General features: G+C 45.8%; 1 protein-coding gene across 1 annotated transcript in view; it reads left to right on the top strand.

Annotated features, from left to right (window-relative positions):
* Nucleotides 1–14,038, top strand: part of LOC110531568 (alpha-actinin-3) — a 57,374-nt gene that overhangs the window by 36,481 nt on the left and 6,855 nt on the right. The window contains exons 2-14 of the mRNA XM_036987416.1: nt 1,330–1,444; nt 1,777–1,896; nt 2,086–2,172; nt 4,943–5,030; nt 5,277–5,355; nt 7,595–7,676; nt 8,360–8,445; nt 8,683–8,775; nt 9,046–9,276; nt 9,806–9,953; nt 10,143–10,293; nt 12,593–12,701; nt 13,715–13,855. Of these exons, the coding sequence (XP_036843311.1) occupies nt 1,330–1,444; nt 1,777–1,896; nt 2,086–2,172; nt 4,943–5,030; nt 5,277–5,355; nt 7,595–7,676; nt 8,360–8,445; nt 8,683–8,775; nt 9,046–9,276; nt 9,806–9,953; nt 10,143–10,293; nt 12,593–12,701; nt 13,715–13,855 (1,530 nt within the window). The remainder of the gene's footprint in view (nt 1–1,329; nt 1,445–1,776; nt 1,897–2,085; nt 2,173–4,942; nt 5,031–5,276; nt 5,356–7,594; nt 7,677–8,359; nt 8,446–8,682; nt 8,776–9,045; nt 9,277–9,805; nt 9,954–10,142; nt 10,294–12,592; nt 12,702–13,714; nt 13,856–14,038) is intronic.

The raw sequence follows: 14,038 nt of genomic DNA, 5'->3' as shown, positions 1-14,038 counted from the left end.
CGACTTGCTTAGGCAGGGAAGTAGAGGAATGACCCCGCCTTGGTGAATTAACGGTTTTCCAGAATTTAGAGGGATCACTAACAGAGTCTGCCATAGGGCTAAGGAAGTACTTTGATTTGGCCTGTTTAACCGATGCGTTGCGCCTATTTCTCAATTGCTTAAATAGCTGCCAATCAGCTAAAGAGACAGTTTTTCTAGCCTTGGCCCAGGCTTGATTTCTTATCAAATAGAGGTCTGAGAGTACAGGAGAATATCATGGATTAGTTCTGTTTTTTGACCCTGAGTTGCTTGAAAGGGGCATGTTTATCAGCCAGAGAGGTGAACATGGCTGATAAACATGGAAGTGCCAAAACAGGTCTGGTGTGCAGCTAGTAGAAAAAAACTCTGAACAATATAAATCATGAAGGAATGCATTTTTACATTTCTCTTCACAACTATACGAGGGGTCAGAGTTTTTCTATTTGGTATCTCTAATTCAAGCAATAGGACAGTGGTCCCTGATATCATTTGCAAAATCCCCACTAGCCAAATACTTATGGGGACGGTTAGTTAAGATAGGGTCAATCTATGTGGACTTTGCTACGTTTTTTACATTCACCCGGGTGGGTTTCGTTATCAGCTGAGTTGAACTCAAGACAGATATTGTTAAACTGATCTGAGGCGTAAGCCAATCAAGATTTAGATCTCCCAAAACAGCCAGTTCAGATAGCAGAAAAGGTTTTAAATCATCAGAAATAATACCAACAGCCTCTGCTGAAGCGACTTGGGGGGCAGTAGACCGCAGCAATAAATATATGCATATTTTGGCTTATGGCCACTTTTATAACCAATAGCTCACACATTTTGGGGATAGAGATGCTAAGAGAGCATTGTGCCATAAGATAAGATCTTACATAAATAGCCACTCCTCCCCATTGTTTTAGTACCACAGATACAGGCACAGACACAGAGCAGCACAGTAATGCCGTAACAAGGTTATTGATGTGATTGGACACTTCGGGTGTTGCCAATCATTCTGACCTGTCAGAGAGGCTGGGGAAAGAAAACACTGACCAGTCTTTTGAAGGGAGTGCTTAAGGCTTCACTTTAGATTAGACTATTTGTTTCTTTATGTTTATTAAGGGGTTGTTTATCAGTGTGGGACAGGGTTCAAGTTGGGGTCTGTTGGTGCTATCGGGCATTGTCAGTGAGGCTTAGTCTCTGTCTGTTTGTTTGAGAGAGAATGTTAATTAATCCCTTTTTTGTCTCCTTTTTATCTCTTTCTCTACCTATCTTCCCCTCCCTCCCTCCCTCCCTCCCCCCCTCCCTCCCTCCCTCCCTCCCTCCCAGACTTTCACAGCTTGGTGTAACTCCCACTTGAGGAAGGCAGGGACACAGATCGAGAACATAGAGGATGACTTCAGGAATGGCCTCAAGCTCATGCTGCTGCTGGAGGTCATCTCAGGTGGGTCTGACTCTTAAGTCACTGCAAAGTCACTGCAAAGTTACTCTAAAAAGTCACATTATATCACTGTTAAGTCATTTAAGCCACTATTAAGTCTCTGGCAAGTTATTTAAGTCACAGTGGAGTGGAGTCACTCTTAAGTCACTCTTAAGCCGCTTAAAGTCACTGTAAGTCACTGCTAAGCCACCGTTGAGTCACTTTAAGATGGTATCAGGTCAAATACTGCAGAAATGATTGGAGAATGGCACAGACCTCTCTTAATTTAGTAATACTTCACCAATCATTTTGTGTTGCAGAGAGAAGTTTAAAGCATTTTTAAAAATTGTATACAGGTGAGAGACTGCCCAAACCTGACAAAGGCAAGATGCGTTTCCACAAGATCGCCAACGTGAACAAAGCCCTGGACTTCATCTGCAGCAAGGGAGTCAAGCTGGTGTCCATCGGAGCTGAGGGTGACACTTCATTTCTGATTTATTCTTTATTTGTGGTTCTAGAGTCCCAAGGAGTTTATATACTTGTTAAAGGATAGAGTAAGGTATTATATCTGAGAGACAACTGAACAGTATGCCAGCATAGACTGAGTTTTGGCCAGTGCTCCATGTTGCCATGGTTTCTGACGGGGCTCTGTGATTGACTTGCAGAGATCGTCGACGGTAACACGAAGATGACTCTGGGAATGATCTGGACCATCATCCTGCGCTTCGCCATCCAGGACATCTCCGTGGAAGGTCAGTGTGTGTGTGTGTGTGTGTATACAGTGCCTTGCGAAAGTATTCGGCCCCCTTGAACTTTGCGACCTTTTGCCACATTTCAGGCTTCAAACATAAAGATATAAAACTGTATTTTTTTGTGAAGAATCAACAACAAGTGGGACACAATCATGAAGTAGAACGACATTTATTGGATATTTCAAACTTTTTTAACAAATCAAAGACTGAAAAATTGGGCGTGCAAAATTATTCAGCCCCTTTACTTTCAGTGCAGCAAACTCTCTCCAGAAGTTCAGTGAGGATCTCTGAATGATCCAATGTTGACCTAAATGACTAATGATGATAAATACAATCCACCTGTGTGTAATCAAGTCTCCGTATAAATGCACCTGCACTGTGATAGTCTCAGAGGTCCGTTAAAAGCGCAGAGAGCATCATGAAGAACAAGGAACACACCAGGCAGGTCCGAGATACTGTTGTGAAGAAGTTTAAAGCCGGATTTGGATACAAAAAGATTTCCCAAGCTTTAAACATCCCAAGGAGCACTGTGCAAGCGATAATATTGAAATGGAAGGAATATCAGACCACTGCAAATCTACCAAGACCTGGCCGTCCCTCTAAACTTTCAGCTCATACAAGGAGAAGACTGATCAGAGATGCAGCCAAGAGGCCCATGATCACTCTGGATGAACTGCAGAGATCTACAGCTGAGGTGGGAGACTCTGTCCATAGGACAACAATCAGTCGTATATTGCACAAATCTGGCCTTTATGGAAGAGAGGCAAGAAGAAAGCCATTTCTTAAAGATATCCATAAAAAGTGGCGTTTAAAGTTTGCCACAAGCCACCTGGGAGACACACCAAACATGTGGAAGAAGGTGCTCTGGTCAGATGAAACCAAAATTGAATTTTGGCAACAATGCAAAACGTTATGTTTGGCGTAAAAGCAACACAGCTGAACACACCATCCCCACTGTCAAACATGGTGGTGGCAGCATCATGGTTTGGGCCTGCTTTTCTTCAGCAGGGACAGGGAAGATGGTTAAAATTGATGGGAAGATGGATGGAGCCAAATACAGGACCATTCTGGAAGAAAACCTGATGGAGTCTGCAAAAGACCTGAGACTGGGACGGAGATTTGTCTTCCAACAAGACAATGATCCAAAACATAAAGCAAAATCTACAATGGAATGGTTCAAAAATAAACATATCCAGGTGTTAGAATGGCCAAGTCAAAGTCCAGACCTGAATCCAATCGAGAATCTGTGGAAAGAACTGAAAACTGCTGTTCACAAATGCTCTCCATCCAACCTCACTGAGCTCTAGCTGTTTTGCAAGGAGGAATGGGAAAAAATTTCAGTCTCTCGATGTGCAAAACTGATAGAGACATACCCCAAGCGACTTACAGCTGTAATCGCAGCAAAAGGTGGCGCAACAAAGTATTAACTTAAGGGGGCTGAATAATTTTGCACGCCCAATTTTTCAGTTTTTGATTTGTTACAAAAGTTTGAAATATCCAATAAACGTCGTTCCACTTCATGATTGTGTCCCACTTGTTGTTGATTCTTCACAAAAAAATACAGTTTTATATCTTTATGTTTGAAGCCTGAAATGTGGCAGAAGGTCGCAAAGTTCAAGGGGGCCGAATACTTTCGCAAGGCACTGTATATGCAGGAGTGGACTTGGAAAAAGGTTACTCTTGGATCTGGAACGTGGTCGTTCAATTCATCTTAAAAAATACATTTTTGCGACTTTGTTACCAAACATTTCCCCTCAGTTCCACCCGTCATAAACTCATAAACACTAACTCCAAACCAGTGCACACACTGAACGTAAACACAGTTGAACAGTACGTACACTAAGTCTACATAGACTTACACAGCTATCAGACGCACAGTAGCACTGTTTATTCATACGCTATTCATTAACATGGTGACTATACACACTTTAAAAATGCTGGGTTAAAAGCAACACATTTTGGGTAAATATTGGACAGAACACGCGTTCGGTTATTTTGACCAAGTCAGTTGTTGCTTTCTTCAAGATGGGTTGTTAATGTTGGGTTATTGAACTATAATCCACCGGGTCAAATCAGAAGACTGGAGGTGTGGTTTAGTAGGGACATGGTTTTCAGATGATGGCTTTCAACATATGTTGGCAATACAACAGAACAGATGAACCGGAATGACATTTACTCTAATGGGTGGTCAAAAATAACTATCTGAAAGACACACCCCTACTAAGCCACACCTCCAGTTTTAAAAAAAATCTGACCCGGTGGATCATAGCTCAGTAACCCAACTAGCTGGGTTCAAAATAACCCAACGTGTGTTCTGCCCACTCTTTACCCATGCACTATACAACATTATACATATGCCTGCCACTAACAGATCAACACATGAATTACACACACATTCATAAAGGTGTCATAGGCTCATGGTGTAGACACTTTCTACATGTGGCACACTCAAAATAACATGACTCTTATAGCAGAACCACTTGGCTACTGTATAGCCTACTCTCAGTCTAATACACACTGTTAACACATTCATATTACTCAAATATTACTCAAGATTCAGCTACATACACACTTTGCAAATGCTCCACACACAAACACACACACACACACGCACGCGCACACAAACACACACAGGTCACTAAGCTCGACACCTTCACCGCACAGGGTTACTGGAACATATTTAGCCTCCTCCTTTAGGATAACACTCTCACCCCCTGCCCCCCCCCCCCCTCTCTCTCCCCCTGTCTCTCCTCTTTCTCCCCCCATGCAGAGACCTCTGCTAAAGAGGGTCTTCTTCTATGGTGCCAGAGGAAGACTGCCCCCTACAGGAACGTTAACGTTCAAAACTTCCACATCAGGCAAGCACTGGGCGCCACCCTGTGGTCATCTCTGTCTTACTTTGATCTTTCACTTGCTTTAAACTTTACCTCCAACAATTTCCTAGTCCTAATGCTTTTCCTCTCCTCTCTTGTATTCTGTCTTCTCCTCTTGCTCATTGTTCTCCTCTCATCTCTCTCTCTCCATTATATATCCCTCCTTCTTCCCTCCCTCCCTTTGGGTCCTCCTCGCCTCCTCTCCTCTCCTCCATTGGGTGACTGATTCAGTTGGAAAGATGGCCTGGCACTGTGTGCCCTGATCCACAGACACAGACCTGACCTCATTGACTACTCCAAACTGAAAAAGGTGCCCCCCTCCCCTTCTTAGAGTCCACTAGGGTCAACACCAGTCCCTTCCCTCTTATAGTCCACTAGGGTCGACACCAGTCCCTTCCCTCTTTTAGTCCACTAGGGTCAACACCAGTCCCTTCCCTCTTAGAGTCCACTAGGGTCAACACCAGTCCCTCTTAGAGTCCACTAGGGTCAACATCAGTCCCTTCCCTCTTAGAGTCCACTAGGGTCAACACCAGTCCCTATTAGAGTCCACTAGGGTCAACACCAGTCCCTTCCCTCTTAGAGTCCACTAGGGTCAACACCAGTCCCTTCCCTCTTAGAGTCCACTAGGGTCAACACCAGTCCCTATTAGAGTCCACTAGGGTCAACATCAGTCCCTTCCCTCTTAGAGTCCACTAGGGTCAACACCAGTCCCTCTTAGAGTCCACTAGGTTCAACACCAGTCCCTTCCCCTCTTAGAGTCCACTAGGGTCAACACCAGTCCCTATTAGAGTCCACTAGGGTCAACACCAGTCCCATCCCCTCTTAGAGTCCACTAGGGTCAACACCAGTCCCTTCCCTCTTAGAGTCCACTAGGGTCAACACCAGTCCCTCTTAGAGTCCACTAGGGTCAACACCAGTCCCTTCCCTCTTAGAGTCCACTAGGGTCAACACCAGTCCCTATTAGAGTCCACTAGGGTCAACACCAGTCCCTTCCCTCTTAGAGTCCACTAGGGTCAACACCAGTCCCTTCTCCTCTTAGAGTCCACTAGGGTCAACACCAGTCCCTTGCCTCTTAGAGTCCACTAGGGTCAACACCAGTCCCTTCCCTCTTAGAGTCCACTAGGGTCAACACCAGTCCCTCTTAGAGTCCACTAGGGTCAACACCAGTCCCTTCCCTCTTAGAGTCCACTAGGGTCAACACCAGTCCCTCTTAGAGTCCACTAGGTTCAACACCAGTCCCTTCCCCTCTTAGAGTCCACTAGGGTCAACACCAGTCCCTCTTAGAGTCCACTAGGGTCAACACCAGTCCCTTCCCTCTTAGAGTCCACTAGGGTCAACACCAGTCCCTCTTAGAGTCCACTAGGGTCAACACCAGTCCCTTCCCTCTTAGAGTCCACTAGGGTCAACACCAGTCCCTATTAAAGCCCACTAGGTCAACACCAGTCCCTTCCCTCTTAGAGTCCACTAGGGTCAACACCAGTCCCATCCCTCTTAGAGTCCACTAGGGTCAACACCAGTCCCTTCTCCTCTTAGAGTCCACTAGGGTCAACACCAGTCCCTTCCCCTCTTAGAGTCCACTAGGGTCAACACCAGTCCCTATTAGAGTCCACTAGGGTCAACACCAGTCCCTTCCCTCTTAGAGTCCACTAGGGTCAACACCAGTCCCTTCCCCTCTTAGAGTCCACTAGGGTCAACACCAGTCCCTATTAGAGTCCACTAGGGTCAACACCAGTCCCTCTTAGAGTCCACTAGGTTCAACACCAGTCCCTTCCCCTCTTAGAGTCCACTAGGGTCAACACCAGTCCCTATTAGAGTCCACTAGGGTCAACACCAGTCCCATCCCCTCTTAGAGTCCACTAGGGTCAACACCAGTCCCTTCCCTCTTAGAGTCCACTAGGGTCAACACCAGTCCCTTCCCTCTTAGAGTCCACTAGGGTCAACACCAGTCCCTCTTAGAGTCCACTAGGGTCAACACCAGTCCCTTCCCTCTTAGAGTCCACTAGGGTCAACACCAGTCCCTCTTAGAGTCCACTAGGGTCAACACCAGTCCCTTCCCTCTTAGAGTCCACTAGGGTCAACACCAGTCCCTATTAAAGTCCACTAGGTCAACACCAGTCCCTTCCCTCTTAGAGTCCACTAGGGTCAACACCAGTCCCATCCCTCTTAGAGTCCACTAGGGTCAACACCAGTCCCTTCTCCTCTTAGAGTCCACTAGGGTCAACACCAGTCCCTTCTCCTCTTAGAGTCCACTAGGGTCAACACCAGTCCCTTCTCCTCTTAGAGTCCACTAGGGTCAACACCAGTCATAGCCTCTTACTATTTTCTATCATTTCTCTATACATCTATTACCCTTTATCTTGTTTTCTGTAGAACTCTTATGATCTATAAGTCTTATATATATCATATATGCCATTTAGCGGGCGCTTTCATGCATGTGCATATGTTTTGTATGGGTGGCCCCAGTGGGAATTAAACCAAAAAACCCCTGACCTATATCTTTCTCTCTATGTGTAAACCTCTCTCTCTGTCTGTGTGTCTGTCCCTAACAGGATGACCCCATTGGTAACCTCAACACTGCCTTCGAGGTGGCTGAGAAGTACCTGGACATCCCCAAGATGCTCGATGCTGAGGGTGAGTACATTTTTTCTGTCAAACCAGGGAATTTTGGGAATGTTTCAGGAAATGTTCAACCCTAGCATTCGTCTCTGCCGACTCTCTGCAGCAGTGGTGGCTGGTGGCACTTTAACTGGGGAGGACAGGCTCACAGTAATGGCTGGAACGGAATTAATGGAATGGTCTCAAACACATCAAACACCTGGTTTCCATGTCACCCGGAGTATTTACATTGACATCCCAGTTTTTACACTGCTGCTACTCTCTGTTTATTATCTATGCATAGTCACTTTACCCCTACCTACATGTACAAATTACCTCGACTAACCTGTACCCCCGCACATTGACTCAGTGCCGGTACCCCCTGTATATAGCCTCGGTATTGTTATTTCATTGTGTTACATTTTATCACATGTTTTACTTTAGTTAATTTAGTAAATATTTGAACTCTTCTTGAACTGCATTGTTGGTTAAGGGCTTGTAAGTAAACATTTCACGGTGAGGTCTACACCTGTTGTATTCGGCGCATGTGACAAATAAAATGTGATTTGATTTGAAACCATTCCAGTAAGTCCATTCCAGCCATTATTATGAGCTGTCCTCCCTTCACCAGCCTCCTTTGCTCCCCAGTGATTTCGCTGGAGTTGCATTGTCTTAGTTAATTTCATGTCTCTGAGCTCTTCCTGTCTGTCACCCCTCAGACATTGTGAACACCCCCAAGCCTGATGAGAAGGCCATCATGACCTACGTGTCCTGCTTCTACCACGCCTTCGCTGGCGCTGAGCAGGTAACTCACAACTTCCACTGTCTCTGCTGGTCCCATATTAGAAACAAGTAACAGCATCTACATTTTATTCAGCAAGATCTAAGATCCACTACTGACTGTCTAAACTTGTCACGGTCTCCCACCCCCATTACTGTCTCTCTCTTGCTCTCTTGCTCTCTTTCTCTCTCTCTCTCTCTCTCTCTCTCTCTGTCTCTGTCTCTGTCTCTGTCTCTCTGTCTCTGTCTCTCTCTGTCTTAGGCTGAGACAGCAGCTAACAGGATCTGTAAAGTGCTGGCTGTGAACCAGGAGAATGAGAAACTCATGGAGGAGTATGAGAAGCTGGCCAGTGAGGTGAGAGTTAATGTTACTTTCCAAAGCCCATCCAGAGAGGCATCGCTATGCACCTTATGATAAACAGTATGAGATGTAACCTCTCAAAGGCCTAGTTCACACTGCAGAAAAACGCATCCAAAATATCTGTTGTGTTAAAAGTGTTATATATGAGCTGTACAACCTGTGTGAACTAGGTGATCTGAAGTAAAAACTCAACCAACCAACGAACCAACTCTTCTTTAACCACACCTTTGACCTTTAACCACTTGACCTCTGACCTCTCCCTAGCTGCTGGAGTGGATCCGCAAAACCATCCCGTGGCTGGAGAACCGCACGGCGGAGCATCACATGAGAGCCATGCAGCAGAAGCTGGAGGACTTCAGGGACTACCGCCGCGTCCACAAGCCGCCCCGCGTCCAGGAGAAGTGTCAGCTGGAGATCAACTTCAACACCCTGCAGACCAAGCTGAGGCTGAGCAACCGGCCCGCCTTCATGCCCTCCGAGGGAAAGATGGTCTCGGTAGGTGACGGCACACATCACGTCCACGTGGCACTCTAGCCCTGGCACCGTCACATTCAGCCCAGGTTACTCAGGACACCACAGCTAATCTACAGTGGTGGTTTTGAGAATAACCTCCCAGATATCTGACTGTTCCACCAACCTCACAACACCAGGTAGAGTCAACCACGTATGGTAGAGCCGCTCTTCATTCCACAGGCCAGGACTAAGAGAGATAAAGATTTGACCATGCCCTACCTATGCAAATCCATCAACAAAACAAGTCCCGTAAATGTACATATTGTCATGAATTGCATTGATTTGAACTTAAATGTTTTATTATGTATGTATTTATTTGTATGTATTTGACTCATGTGGATACCGGTAAAAACTTCAACTTGAACATAAATACAATATCAATACAAAGTGGACATTAGTTATGACACCTTATCAGCCAACTAACCACCCATGTTCTCCTCTCCTCTCCTCTCCTCTCCTCTCCTCTCCTCTCCTCTCCTCTCCTCTCCTCTCCTCTCCTCTCCTCCCCCAGGACATAGCCAATGCCTGGAAGGGTCTGGAGCAGGTGGAGAAGGGATATGAGGAGTGGCTTCTTACTGAGATCAGACGTCTGGAAAGACTGGACCACCTGGCTGAGAAGTTCAAACAGAAGTGTTCCCTGCACCAGTCCTGGACCTCAGGTAATAACAGAGAGAGGGAAAGAGAGAGATGGAGAGGAGAGGTAGAGAGATAGAGAGAGGGAGAGATCTAGATGGGGGAAATAGAGAGAGAAAGAGAGAAGGGGAGAACAACTGCGTCTGATGGAGTATAAACTGATGGAGTATAAACTGTGTGTGTGTGTGTACGTCCGTGTCCATGTGTGTGTCCAGGTAAGGAGGAGCTGCTGTCCATGAAGGACTATGAGTCGGCCTCTCTGATGGAGATCAGGGCTCTGATGAGGAAACACGAGGCCTTTGAGTCTGACCTGGCCGCCCACCAGGACAGAGTGGAGCAGATCGCTGCTATCGCACAGGAGCTCAAGTAAGGAGGGGAGGAGGGAGGGATGATGTGAGGGAGGTGTGGAAGAACGGAGGAGGAAGAAGTGATAAACGTAGTAAAGTTAAAGAAAAAGGGATAGAAGTGTGTAATAGAAGATGTGATAGTGATCAGAATGTTCCTCTCCCAGTGAGCTGGACTACCATTATGTGATAGTGATAGTGATCAGAATGTTCCTCTCCCAGTGAGCTGGACTACCATTATGTGATAGTGATAGTGATCAGAATGTTCCTCTCCCAGTGAGCTGGACTACCATGATGTGATAGTGATCAGAATGTTCCTCTCCCAGTGAGCTGGACTACCATGATGTGATAGTGATCAGTGTTCCTCTCCCAGTGAGCTGGACTACCATGATGTGATAGTGATCAGAATGTTCCTCACCCAGTGAACTGGACTACCATGATGTGATAGTGATCAGTGTTCCTCTCCCAGTGAGCTGGACTACCATGATGTGATAGTGATAGTGATCAGAATGTTCCTCTCCCAGTGAGTTGGACTACCATGATGTGATAGTGATCAGTGTGTCCCTCTCCCAGTGAGCTGGACTACCATGATGTGATCAGTGATAGTGATCAGAGTGTTCCTCACCCAGTGAGCTGGACTACCGTGATGTGATAGTGATCAGTGTGTTCCTTTCCCAGTGAGCTGGACTACCATGATGTGATCAGTGATAGTGATCAGAGTGTTCCTCTCCCAGTGAGCTGGACTACCATGATGTGATAGTGATCAGAATGTTCCTCTCCCAGTGAGCTGGACTACCATGATGTGATAGTGATCAGTGTGTTCCTTTCCCAGTGAGCTGGACTACCATAATGTGATCAGTGTTAGTGATCAGTGTGTTCCTCTCCCAGTGAGATTAACTACCATGATGTGATAGTGATCAGAGTGTGCCTTTCCCAGTGAGCTGGACTACCATGATGTGATCAGTGATAGTGATCAGAGTGTTCCTCTCCCAGTGAGCTGGACTACCATGATGTGATAGTGATCAGAGTGTTCCTCTCTCAGTGAGATGAACTATCATGATGTGATCAGTGATAGTGATCAGAATGTTCCTCTCCCAGTGAGATTAACTACCATGATGTGATAGTGATCAGTGTGTTCCTCTCTCAGTGAGATGAACTATCATGATGTGATCAGTGTTAGTGATCAGTGTGTTCCTCTCCCAGTGAGATGAACTTCCATGATGTGATCAGTGATAGTGATCAGAATGTTCCTCTCCCAGTGAGATTAACTACCATGATGTGATAGTGATCAGTGTGTTCCTCTCCCAGTGAGATGAACTACCATGATGTGATCAGTGATAGTGATCAGTGTGTTCCTCTCCTAGTGCAATGAACTACCATGATGTGATAGTGATCAGAATGTTCCTCTCCCAGTGAGCTGGACAACCATGATGTGATAGTGATCAGTGTTCCTCTCCCAGTGAGCTGGACTACCATGATGTGATAGTGATAGTGATCAGAATGTTCCTCTCCCAGTGAACTGGACTACCATGATGTGATAGTGATCAGTGTTCCTCTCCCAGTGAGCTGGATTACCATGATGTGATAGTGATAGTGATCAGAGTGTTCCTCACCCAGTGAGCTGGACTACCATGATGTGATAGTGATAGTGATAGTGATCAGTGTGTTCCTCTCCCAGTGAGATGAACTACCATGATGTGATCAGTGATAGTGATCAGTGTGTTCCTCTCCCAGTGAGATGAACTACCATGATGTGATCAGTGATAGTGATCAGTGTGTTCCTCTCCCAGTGCAATGAACTACCATGATGTGATAGTGATCAGTGTGTTCCTCTCCCAGTGAGCTGGACAACCATGATGTGATAGTGATCAGTGTTCCTCTCCCAGTGAGCTGGACTACCATGATGTGATAGTGATAGTGATCAGAATGTTCCTCTCCCAGTGAACTGGACTACCATGATGTGATAGTGATCAGTGTTCCTCTCCCAGTGAGCTGGATTACCATGATGTGATAGTGATAGTGATCAGAGTGTTCCTCACCCAGTGAGCTGGACTACCATGATGTGATAGTGATAGTGATAGTGATCAGTGTGTTCCTCTCCCAGTGAGATGAACTACCATGATGTGATCAGTGATAGTGATCAGTGTGTTCCTCTCCCAGTGAGATGAACTACCATGATGTGATCAGTGATAGTGATCAGTGTGTTCCTCTCCCAGTGCAATGAACTACCATGATGTGATAGTGATCAGTGTGTTCCTCTCCCAGTGAGCTGGACTACCATTATGTGATCAGTGATAGTGATCAGTGTGTTCCTCTCCCAGTGAGCTGGACTACCATGATGCGTCCTCAGTGAACACCCGCTGCCAGGGCATCTGCGACCAGTGGGACAACCTGGGTACCCTCACCCAGAAGAGAAGAGACTCTCTGGAGGTACACACACACACACACACACACACACACACACACACGCACACACACACGCACACACACACACACACACACACACACACACACACACACACACACACACACACACACACACACACACACACCCCACACACACACAGTGGGACAACCTGGGTACCCTCACCCAGAAGAGGCAACAGGAGGTTCTCTGCACTACACACTATAGTCATATTGATTATGCCACTTAGCAGACACTCTTATCAAAAGCAACTTACCGAACAGAAGGTACATACACTTTTAGTTGGAGAATGTGATCCCAGCAGGAATTGAACCCTCAACCAATTGAGCCACCATGAGCCAAGAGTTTTTCTGACCATGTGGCCCTTCTGATAACAACTACTGATAACAACTAGTGGTAACAACTAGTGTTAACAACTAGTGGTAACAACTAGTGATAACAACTAGTGATAACAACTAGTGGTAACAACTAGTGATAACAACTAGTGATAACAACTAGTGGTAACAACTAGTGGTAACAACTAGTGGTAACAACTAGTGATAAAAACTAGTGAGAGCAACTAGTGGTAACAACTAGTGGTAACAACTAGTGGTGACAACTAGTGGTAACAACTAGTGATAAAAACTAGTGAGAACAACTAGTGGTAACAACTAGTGGTAACAACTAGTGGTAACAACTAGTGGTAACAACTAGTGATAACAACTAGTGGTAACAACTAGTGATAACAACTAGTGATAACAACTAGTGGTAACAACTAATGGTAACAACTAGTGGGGGTCATGTCAAGCTATTACATGTATTACTGGTACTACTTAGTCAAGTTACTAGTAGTAGCAGCAGTTGTAGTAGTAGTGATGGCTTCATACTGTGTACTGATGTTAAATCTTCTCCTGGTCTTTCCCAGCGTGTGGAGAAACCTGGAGTTATAGTAGGAGTAGTAGTAATATTATGTGTTTCTCAGCGTGTGGAGAAACCTGGAGCTATAGTAGGAGTAGTAGTAATATTATGTGTTTCTCAGCGTGTGGAGAAACTGTGGGAGACCATCGACCAGCTGTACCTGGAGTTCGCCAAGAGGGCGGCGCCCTTCAACAACTGGATGGATGGAGCTATGGAGGATCTGCAGGACATGTTCATCGTCCACAGCACCGAGGAGATCCATGTATGTGTGTGTGTGTGTGTGTATGTGTGTGTATGTGTGTGTATGTGTATGTGTATGTGTATGTGTGTGTTTCTGTGTGCGTGTGTGTGTGTCTGTGTCTGTGTGTGTGTCTGCGTGTGCGTGTGTGTGTGTGTGTGTGTGTGTGTGTGTCTGCGTGTGCGTGTGTGTGTGCGTACAATATGT

This window comes from Oncorhynchus mykiss, chromosome 9 (assembly GCF_013265735.2).
Source record: "Oncorhynchus mykiss isolate Arlee chromosome 9, USDA_OmykA_1.1, whole genome shotgun sequence".
In the NCBI taxonomy this organism is placed as follows: domain Eukaryota; kingdom Metazoa; phylum Chordata; class Actinopteri; order Salmoniformes; family Salmonidae; genus Oncorhynchus; species Oncorhynchus mykiss.
The sequence above is the reverse complement of the archived record's forward strand: the minus strand, read 5'-3'. Positions and strand labels throughout refer to the sequence as shown.